This window comes from Heterodontus francisci, chromosome 26, assembly GCF_036365525.1.
Source record: "Heterodontus francisci isolate sHetFra1 chromosome 26, sHetFra1.hap1, whole genome shotgun sequence".
NCBI lineage: Eukaryota > Metazoa > Chordata > Chondrichthyes > Heterodontiformes > Heterodontidae > Heterodontus > Heterodontus francisci.
In genome coordinates, this window is record NC_090396.1 from 22,690,679 (window position 1) to 22,702,751 (window position 12,073).

Sequence of the window (12,073 nt, forward strand, 5' to 3'; positions counted from 1 at the left end):
ATTTACACCCATTCCGATTTACATCCATTCCGATTTACACCCATTCCGATTTACACCCATTCCGATTTACATCCATTCCGATTTACACCCATTCCGATTTACATCCATTCCGATTTACATCCAGTCCGATTTACATCCAGTCCGATTTACATCCATTCCGATTTACATCCATTCCGATTTACACCCATTCCGATTTACACCCATTCCGATTTACATCCATTCCGATTTACACCCATTCCGATTTATACCCATTCCGATTTACACCCATTCCGATTTACATCCATTCCGATTTACATCCAGTCCGATTTACATCCATTCCGATTTACACCCATTCCGATTTACACCCATTCCGATTTACATCCATTCCGATTTACATCCAGTCCGATTTACATCCAGTCCGATTTACATCCATTCCGATTTACACCCATTCCGATTTACATCCATTCCGATTTACACCCATTCCGATTTACATCCATTCCGATTTACACCCATTCCGATTTACACCCATTCCGATTTACATCCATTCCGATTTACACCCATTCCGATTTACACCCATTCCGATTTACATCCATTCCGATTTACACCCATTCCGATTTACACCCATTCCGATTTACACCCATTCCGATTTACATCCATTCCGATTTACACCCATTCCGATTTACACCCATTCCGATTTACATCCATTCCGATTTACACCCATTCCGATTTACATCCATTCCGATTTACATCCATTCCGATTTACACCCATTCCGATTTACACCCATTCCGATTTACATCCATTCCGATTTACACCCATTCCGATTTACACCCATTCCGATTTACATCCATTCCGATTTACACCCATTCCGATTTACACCCATTCCGATTTACATCCATTCCGATTTACACCCATTCCGATTTACACCCATTCCGATTTACATCCATTCCGATTTACACCCATTCCGATTTACATCCATTCCGATTTACACCCATTCCGATTTACACCCATTCCGATTTACACCCATTCCGATTTACATCCATTCCGATTTACACCCATTCCGATTTACACCCATTCCGATTTACACCCATTCCGATTTACACCCAGTCCGATTTACATCCAGTCCGATTTACATCCATTCCGATTTACACCCATTCCGATTTACACCCATTCCGATTTACACCCAGTCCGATTTACATCCAGTCCGATTTACATCCATTCCGATTTACACCCATTCCGATTTACATCCATTCCGATTTACACCCATTCCGATTTACACCCATTCCGATTTACACCCATTCCGATTTACATCCATTCCGATTTGCACCCATTCCGATTTACACCCATTCCGATTTACACCCATTCCGATTTACACCCCGTCCGATTTGCACCGAGTCCGAATTACACCCAGTCCGATTTACACCCAGTCCGATTTACACCCCGTCCGATTTACTCCCCGTCCGATTTACATCCAGTCCGATTTACTCCCCGTCCGATTTACACCCAGTCCGATTTACATCCAGTCCGATTTACTCCCCGTCCAATTTACACCCAGTCCGATTTACGCCCAGTCCAATTTACAACCCGTCCGATTTACACCCCGTCCGATTTACACCCAGTCCATTTTGCACCCCGTCAGATTTACACCCATTCCGATTTACACCCATTCCGATTTACATCCATTCCGATTTACACCCATTCCGATTTACATCCAGTCCGATTTACTCCCCGTCCAATTTACACCCAGTCCGATTTACGCCCAGTCCAATTTACAACCCGTCCGATTTACACCCCGTCCGATTTACACCCAGTCCATTTTGCACCCCGTCAGATTTACACCCATTCCGATTTACACCCATTCCGATTTACATCCATTCCGATTTACACCCATTCCGAATTACACCCAGTCCGATTTACACCCAGTCCGATTTACACCCCGTCCGATTTACTCCCCGTCCGATTTACATCCAGTCCGATTTACTCCCCGTCCGATTTACACCCAGTCCGATTTACATCCAGTCCGATTTACTCCCCGTCCAATTTACACCCAGTCCGATTTACGCCCAGTCCAATTTACAACCCGTCCGATTTACACCCCGTCCGATTTACACCCAGTCCATTTTGCACCCCGTCAGATTTACACCCATTCCGATTTACACCCATTCCGATTTACACCCATTCCGATTTACACCCAGTCCGATTTACATCCAGTCCAATTTACAACCCATCCGATTTACACCCCGTCCGATTTACACCCAGTCCATTTTGCACCCCGTCAGATTTACACCCAGTCCGATTTACACCCAGTCCGAGTTACAACCCGTCCAATTTACAACCCGTCCAATTTACATCCAGTCCATTTTGCACCCAGTCCGATTTACATCCAGTCCAATTTACACCCATTCCGATTTACACCCAGTCCAATTTACACCCATTCCGATTTACACCCAGTCCGATTTACACCCAGTCCGATTTGCACCCCGTCCGATTTACTCCCCGTCCGATTTACATCCAGTCCAATTTACACCCAGTCCGATTTACACCCAGTCCAATTTACACCCATTCCGATTTACACCCAGTCCAATTTACACCCATTCCGATTTACACCCAGTCCGATTTACACCCAGTCCGATTTGCACCCCGTCCGATTTACTCCCCGTCCGATTTACATCCAGTCCAATTTACACCCAGTCCGATTTACACCCAGTCCAATTTACACCCATTCCGATTTACACCCAGTCCAATTTACACCCATTCCGATTTACACCCAGTCCAATTTACACCCATTCCGATTTACACCCAGTCCGATTTACACCCAGTCCGATTTGCACCCCGTCCGATTTACTCCCCGTCCGATTTACATCCAGTCCAATTTACACCCAGTCCGATTTACACCCAGTCCAATTTACACCCATTCCGATTTACACCCAGTCCAATTTACACCCATTCCGATTTACACCCAGTCCGATTTACACCCAGTCCGATTTGCACCCCGTCCGATTTACTCCCCGTCCGATTTACATCCAGTCCAATTTACACCCATTCCGATTTACACCCATTCCGATTTACTCCCCGTCCTATTTACACCCAGTCCGATTTACACCCATTCGGATTTACACCCAGTCCGATTTACACCCAGTCCGATTTACATCCAGTCCGATTTACATCCAGTCCGATTTACACCCCGTCCGATTTGCACCGAGTCCGAATTACACCCAGTCCGATTTACACCCAGTCCGATTTACACCCCGTCCGATTTACTCCCCGTCCGATTTACATCCAGTCCGATTTACTCCCCGTCCGATTTACACCCAGTCCGATTTACATCCAGTCCGATTTACTCCCCGTCCAATTTACACCCAGTCCGATTTACGCCCAGTCCAATTTACAACCCGTCCGATTTACACCCCGTCCGATTTACTCCCCGTCCAATTTACACCCAGTCCGATTTACGCCCAGTCCAATTTACAACCCGTCCAATTTACACCCAGTCCGATTTACACCCAGTCCAATTTACAACCCGTCCAATTTACAACCCGTCCAATTTACACCCAGTCCGATTTACACCCAGTCCGATTTACACCCAGTCCGATTTGCACCCATTCCGATTTACACCCAGTCCGATTTACACCCAGTCAGATTTACACCCAGTCCGATTTACTCCCCGTCCGATTTACTCCCCGTCCGATTTACAACCCGTCCAATTTACACCCAGTCCGATTTACACCCAGTCCGATTTACACCCAGTCCGATTTGCACCCATTCCGATTTACACCCAGTCCGATTTGCACCCATTCCGATTTACACCCAGTCCGATTTACTCCCCGTCCGATTTACACCCAGTCCAATTTACACCCATTCCGATTTACACCCAGTCCGATTTACACCCAGTCCGATTTGCACCCCGTCCGATTTACTCCCCGTCCGATTTACACCCAGTCCGATTTACACCCATTCGGATTTACACCCAGTCCGATTTACACCCAGTCGGATTTGCACCCAGTCCGATTTACACCCATTCCGATTTACATCCAGTCCGATTTACACCCCGTCCGATTTGCACCGAGTCCGATTTACACCCAGTCCGATTTACAACCCGTCCGATTTACAACCCATCCGATTTACACCCCGTCCGATTTACACCCAGTCCATTTTGCACCCCGTCAGATTTACACCCAGTCCGAGTTACAACCCGTCCAATTTACACCCAGTCCGATTTACGCCCAGTCCAATTTACAACCCGTCCGATTTACACCCCGTCCGATTTACACCCAGTCCATTTTGCACCCCGTCAGATTTACACCCAGTCCGAGTTACAACCCGTCCAATTTACACCCAGTCCGATTTACATCCAGTCCAATTTACAACCCGTCCAATTTACAACCCGTCCAATTTACACCCAGTCCGATTTACACCCATCCGATTTACATCCAGTCCAATTTACAACCCGTCCGATTTACACCCAGTCCATTTTGCACCCCGTCAGATTTACACCCAGTCCGAGTTACAACCCGTCCGATTTACACTCAGTCCAATTTACACCCATCCGATTTACATCCAGTCCGATTTACACCCATCCGATTTACATCCAGTCCAATTTACAACCCGTCCAATTTACAACCCGTCCAATTTACACCCAGTCCGATTTACACCCATCCGATTTACATCCAGTCCAATTTACAACCCGTCCGATTTACACCCAGTCCATTTTGCACCCCGTCAGATTTACACCCAGTCCGAGTTACAACCCGTCCGATTTACACTCAGTCCAATTTACACCCAGTCCGATTTACACCCCGTCCAATTTACACCCCGTCCGATTTACCCCCAGTCCGATTTACACTCAGTCCGATTTACACCCAGTCCGATTTACACCCCGTCCGATTTGCACCCCGTCCGATTTTCACCCCGTCCGATTTACCCCCAGTCCGATTTACCCCCAGTCCGATTTACACCCAGTCCGATTTACACCCCGTCCGATTTGCACCCAGTCCGATTTACACCCCGTCCGATTTGCACCCAGTCCGATTTACACCCAGTCTGATTTACACGCAGTCTGATTTACACCCAGTCGATTTACACTCAGACCGATTTACACCCAGTCCGATTTACATTCCGTCTGATTTACACCCAGTCGATTTACACTCAGTCCGATTTACACGCAGTCTGATTTACACCCAGTCGATTTACACTCAGACCGATTTACACCCAGTCCGATTTACACCCCGTCCGATTTGCACCCAGTCCGATTTACACCCCGTCCGATTTGCACCCAGTCCGATTTACACCCAGTCTGATTTACACGCAGTCTGATTTACACCCAGTCGATTTACACTCAGACCGATTTACACCCAGTCCGATTTACATTCCGTCTGATTTACACCCAGTCGATTTACACTCAGTCCGATTTACACCTAGTCCGATTTCCTGCCAGTCCGAGTTACACCCAGTCCGATTTACACCCAGTCTGATTTGTGCCCCATCCCTATTAACATCCAATCTGATTTGCTTTTGACCAATTTACACCCTGTCTTGATTTACATCGTCCTGATTTACACCTACCTGATTTGTACCCTGTCTAATATACACCACGTCCCAATTTACTCCCCATATAATTTACTCCCCTGCCTGATTTACCCCCCGCTGATTTTCACCCGCCTGAAATTCTCTCCCACCAAATCCTGCTGAGCCTGGGGGCAAGCTGAAATTGTCAAAACTGAGATTTATAGATCATTGTTTGGAAAGGGAATTAAGGATTATGGAGCCAAGGCGGGCTGTAAGTGTTACGATACAGATCAGCCGTGATCGTATTGATTTCTGGAACAGGCTCAAGGGTTGAATGCCCTACTCCTTTCCTATCCTCCTGCAGTGCTGCACTCAGATATTCCAACTTTTCATACTATCTGTCGATATTCAGGAGTTTGTGCAATAGTAGTATCAAAATCTCTTTTCACTGTGGCTATACTTTGTTACAAGCAAGCTGCTCACTAGACAAAAATTGCCTGCATCTTTAATGTTTAATTCAGAGCTCACAGTGAAGGAGAGGAATCATAAGTGGAGATGAGTCTGATTCGAGGCTGAATAGCTGACACTGGCGCCATCACCTAACAGCATAAATAACTTTGTTTTCTGTGGGTTTTTTTTTTTTGGGTTGCGCCCTGACAGGTTTTCTGAGATCCAGTTCCATAAATGTCAGTTCTTTATAGCAGCTGCTAGCATCAGCCTAATGCTCCTGCTCAGGATCCACTCATGTATGACATACTGACTGGTAATTCTGTCTTTCAGGGTTTTGATGATTTCATCTTTGCATTCTTCGCTGTGGAGATGATTGCCAAGATGATTGCGCTGGGCATCTTTGGCCCGAAATGTTATCTAGGTGACACTTGGAACCGTCTCGACTTTTTCATAGTTGTTGCTGGGTAAGTTGTCTGAGCTCTATGTGTGTTGTCTGCTGCCTCTTTGTCCAATGAATGTATTATAGAATGGATTAGAGAATGGAGGAGCACTGAAGTACACAATGCTGAAATTCAGTCTTGCTTCAGAATCCAAATTCCTTTGTCACTGTTAAATACTCTGGTTAATTGTGACATTTTCACTTCATTAGCCTATTGTTGCATGCAACCTTACTATTTCATACATTTTAACACACATTCATCAGGTTTGGTTGCTGAAGATGTGACTGCCCAAGATAATGATAAACTCACATGACAGTATACACTAAGATTCACTCCCAAGTCCCGGCTCCTGCTCCCACTTCAAAGGCCAAAAAGTCAACCAATTGCCATACTGCTCGATAATTGTATAAGGCACTCATGATGTCACTGCTACACTATCAATTTTAAATGTAGTCCATGTTAAGTTCAAGAGCATACTGATTAACATAAACGTACCCCCTCTTTAAACTCAAATAGCTCAAATTATTCTTCAAACACTTTTAAGTTAACATTTGAAATGCACTTCCTAGTGTGTGCTTTTTCTTTCATGTTAAAGAGCCAACTCTGTTCAAGCCAGTTGATTTATTCCACTTGGCTAACATTGCTGTGCCTTGTTTCATCTGTTGTTTCTCTTCAAAAGTATTTTGTTGGCTGTAAAGCACTTTGGAACATTCTAAGTTTATGAAAGGCGCCAAAACATGCAAGTCCTTTTTTTCTGTCTTTCTTTCTGTCTTTCTATCTTTTTTCTGTTTCAATATAATGCTTCAGTCAGAAGGTTACAGGTAAATTCTCAATAGTGAACCAAGGGTTCTTCTGCATTAAGTTAAATTGACCTGCTTTACCTAGACAACTTGCCACAAGGCAAATGAGGAAATAGTCTCTCTGGCCACTGGATCTCCTGCTCTGCTTTTGGCCACCCTTACTTACACTCCACTCCTCTGGACACTCCCGCTCCTCTCCCAGGGAGTTTTCTGGTCACCTGCACTCCTACTCCCATTCTGTTCCCCTCTCACGGAATATCCTTGGCTGCCCTTACTCTCTGTCCCCACTCCCACTTCACCTGCCAGGAATCCAGCTCTTGCTTGGCTTTTTATCTCGTCCAAGCAACGCTAGCTGACTTTTCTTGATGTAAAACCTATTGATAACATTGCTTTACACAAGGCTTAATCCCTGGATACAATAACATGCACCTGGTGTCACATCATTTACATCTGTCAACTTCCACTCGCTGAAGAGCTTTCATTGATTTCAGTGCTAGATTGAAGTATCTATCAGCCATGATCTAATAAATTGGCAGATCAGGCTCAAGCAGGTTCCTATATTAAGTGCACAGCTCATGCTAGTGCACATTTTTAGCTGACGTGTAACTTTAGTGGATAGTGTCTATCCATTGTTTTTCAGCTTTTTTTTGGCATTTGGGATAGCATTATATTTTAGATTAGATTTAGATTAGAGATACAGCACTGAAACAGGCCCTTCGGCCCACCGAGTCTGTGCCGAACATCAACCACCCATTTATACTAATCCTACACTAATCCCATATTCCTACCAAACATCCCCACCTGTCCCTATATTTCCCTACCACCTACCTATACTAGTGACAATTTATAATGGCCAATTTACCTATCAACCTGCAAGTCTTTTGGCTTGTGGGAGGAAACCGGAGCACCCGGAGAAAACCCACGCAGACACAGGGAGAACTTGCAAACTCCACACAGGCAGTACCCGGAATCGAACCCGGGTCCCTGGAGCTGTGAGGCTGCGGTGCTAACCACTGCGCCACTGTGCCGCAATTACTGATGTAATTGTCATGGAGTCTGAGCCCAAAGCCCCGTCTATTCTGATAAAAGCAAAATGCTACAAATGCCGGAAATCTGAAATAAAAACAAGAAATGCTGGAAATACTCAGCCGTTCTGGCAGCATCTGTGGAGAGAGAAGCAGAGTTAACGTTTCAGGTCAGTGACTCTTCTTCAGAACTGAAACGTTAACTCTGCTTCTCTCTCCACAGATGCTGCCAGACCTGCTGAGTATTTCCAGCATTTCTTGTTTTTATCCCAGTCTATTCTGGTCGTGGCTGAAACCCTTTACTCTTTTTACTCAAATCTGTATAGAGTGCTGTTCAGCTATAAAGAGGGAGAAATGCCTACCAGGTGATGGGTTTCTCAAGCCATTACCCACCAGAATCCTGCCTGCTCCAAACCTGTGATACCTCATATGGCTTCATTCTTGTACCATTGAATGATTGTCTACTACAAATGGTCCAATGGCCTGTGAACACCAATTTCTAAGTGAAGAATATCTTAAAGATGTTTTCAAAAACTTTTGTTTCTTGCACCTTCTAATAGTTACTCCTTTAGGTTCTTACATTTCGAAATTCTTGTATTTGGAGGAAAGAGGAGAAAATCAGCAAGGTATATATAATTACTTCCATTACTAGATATGGAATCTTCTTCTTCTTCTTCTTTGGCTTCCTTGTCTCGGGATATGGAATAGTATTTAATAATAGGAGAGATGGACAAAGTGGAAGATCTAGGGGTCAGTTGTGAAAATAAGGATATAGCTAAAGTTGGAAGTTACTAAAATCGCTATTCAGATCAGAGAGTTGCAGGGTGCCTAGGAGAAAGACAAGATGTTGTTCCTGAATCTTGTGTTGAGTTTCAACGGAACAGTGTACAAGGCCAATGGCTGAGAGGGAATGGGAGGGGAGGGGAGGGAAGGTAAGCCACAGGTGGTTTGGTGTTGCACTTGTGGACAGAATGAAGATGTTTGATAGTGCAGCTACCTAATATGCCTATGGCCTTTCTGTTGTAGAGAAGACTGTACCATGAGCAGTGAATATAGTAGACCAGATAAGAGGAAGGACACCTAAATTACTGCCTTGCGTGGAAGGAGTGTTTGGGACCCCGGACAACTGTGTTGGAGAAGGTGAATGGGCAGGCATTGCATCTTCTGTGTTTATACAGGAAGGTGCCAGGGAGAAGCAAATTTAGGTAGGGGTGAGTAATTCAGGGTGTTACAAAGGGAATGGTCACTCTGAAAAACAGAGAGAAGAGGGGAGTGGAAGGTATGTTTGGTGGTGTAATCTTGCTGTAGATGAGGCAAATGTCAGAAGATGACCAGTGGCTGGTGGGATTGAAGGAGATGACCAGTGGAATTCTGTCACAGTTTTGAGAGCAAGGAGATGGGAGTCAATGTTGAAACTTGGGAAAATGGGATAGACCCTGACAAGGGCCTTGTTGGCTATAACAGAGGGGAAATCCTCAGCTGAGGAAAAAGGAGGACATTTCAGAAGGTAGAGTCATCAAAGTAGATTCAATGGAGACAGCAAAACATGGGAGAACAGCATACTTTTTACAAGATACGGAATGGGAGGAAGCATACCCCAGGTAATTGTGGAAGTTAGATATCAGCGGAAAGCCAAGAAATAGAAATAGTGAGAGACATGTCAACACCATTTCTGGCTGGTCCCTCACTTCACATTCACACACTTGTCTTTCCATGCACCACAGAAGAACTATGTAACTTAATGGGCTGCATTTTAAGAGCCCAACGCCAAAATAGGCGTCAAGCGCAAAAGATTGCGGCCCACATGCACGGGGCCCACCTCACGGAGCTGCCGTGATTCCAAACGCGGCAGCTTATTATCATGGCCAGGGTGGCTGCCCCCCCTACCCCCTTCCGAAAACGTGGAGAGGGCAGGTGAGCCGTCGCCAGCAACAGCGTCCAGCGCCAAAGCACTGGTGTCAGCACCATTTTTAAAGGGCTTACAACCCTAACTGATCATTTAAATTTTTAAAGGGCCAGTTACTGTAAAGTTTAAAAAATTAATGGATAAGTCTTCCCATGCCCTCTCCTACCTATTGGCATTAAACTTCATTTCAGTCCTTTCCGCCCCCCGGAATACCTGCCGTCATTAAATGACCTTTCCCCCCCACCTCAACGTTCAGACCTTTTGTCCTTTACCCCTTCCCATCACCCCCCAACCAATCCATGGAATTTGACCCTGCTCCACCCCTCCCACACCGAGAAAAGTTCCTCCTCCCCCCTCCCCACGGGATGGGAATTTAAAGGCATGGCAGTGCCAGGCTCCCAAATGAATATACCAACCTGCTGGCAGAATTGCTGCAGCCTGCATATTCATTAGAGGTAAGTGGCCATTTACATATTGTAATGAGCGCCCCGTCGCCAAGCGGCAGGGCGGCCGCCAGGAGGCCTCGACACTGCCGCCGAGATCGGTACAGGGCCTGCCGGCATTGAGGCCAGTGGCGGGCCTCCTCCGTTGCAATCTTAATTGCCCCTTCGCCACCGTTCCTGGTAACGGAGGGGCTTTAAAATGCAGCCCAATGTATAGAAACCTATCTTTCTGCATTGCGAACCAAAGCAAAGTCGGAGTGAAAAAAGAGCGTTTAGCCTATGACCATCACCCACGCATATCATCAACCTCCAACCTCAATGCCAAGCTCGTTTTCCTCTACTTTCTACTGAATTACAAATGTCCTTTGCTAATGCACGAACTGAGTCACCATGTGCCCTACTTGGACACAATCTGTTCCATAAGTGCCTAACTGAACATTAAGCAGTAAACTTCATAAATAGCATTGAGCTTGTGGCTCCCTTACTGTACAATCTTATCCTGTCCTTCTCTTTCCTGCTCTGGCAGAGAGTGCCTCTGTTAATCCACCTGTTGATTCCTTTCATTATATTAAAAACTTGGATCATGTCTTGGCTTCTCTACTTTGCAATGAAAACAGATGTTGTTCCCTAATTATGTTGAAACACCAAAAAAAAATGTTCATTTTCCTAAGGTTTCCTTACAAGCGATTTACAACATAGGTTTCCATGTGCCTGTTATTTTTTTTAATTTATTCTTTCATGGGATGTGGGCGTTGCTGGCATTTGTTGCCCATCCCTAATTGCCCTTGAACTGAGTGGCTTGCTAGGCCATTTCGCAGGGCAGATAAGAGTCAGCCACATTGCTGTGGGTGTGGAGTCACATGTAGGCCAGACCAGGTAAGGACAGCAAATTTCCTTCCCTAAAGGACATTAGGAACCAGTTGTTTCTTTTTTACCACAATCGATGATAGTTTCATGGCACTATTACTGAAACTAGTTTTCAATTCCAGATTTTTTTTAAAATTGAATTTATTAATTAAATTTAAATTCCACCAGATGCTGTGATGGTGAGACTTGAACCCATACCCCCAGGGCATTAGTTTGGGCTTCTGGATCACTAGTGCAGTGGCATTACCACTACACCACTACTCCCCCCAGTACTCAATAATAGCAGCTTTGTTATGTGTGAAGTGTGGGATCTATTTCCCCATTCCCTCCCGTACCCATTGAAAGAAGCGGAGATAGAAAGAAACAGTCTAAAAAGAAATGGGTAATTTGTCCCAACTAGTCTGCACCAGTGTTTCGGCTTCTGTTATGACTGAGGCAGGAGGAGTGCACTGTTTTTCTGGTTTCACTTCTCCACAGGTCACAACATATATTTAAATGTTTTCCCAGTTACCAATACAGTCAATCATATACTCTATTTCTATCCCAGAATAAAATACACCAACCAGGTTTCTTTAATAAACAACAAAATTATCAGTTTATTATAAAACAAGACATAATCAGTAATGAAGCAAAGCATTAACACACAGAGTGAAATGTGAA

General features: G+C 45.0%; 1 protein-coding gene across 8 annotated transcripts in view; it reads left to right on the forward strand.

Moving 5' to 3' along the window:
- Window positions 1-12,073, forward strand: part of cacna1g (calcium channel, voltage-dependent, T type, alpha 1G subunit) — a 685,429-nt gene that overhangs the window by 289,166 nt on the left and 384,190 nt on the right. For all 8 annotated transcript variants that reach the window (XM_068057908.1, XM_068057913.1, XM_068057914.1 and 5 more), the window contains one exon: window positions 6,263-6,396. In XM_068057908.1, the coding sequence (XP_067914009.1) occupies window positions 6,263-6,396 (134 nt within the window). The remainder of the gene's footprint in view (window positions 1-6,262; window positions 6,397-12,073) is intronic.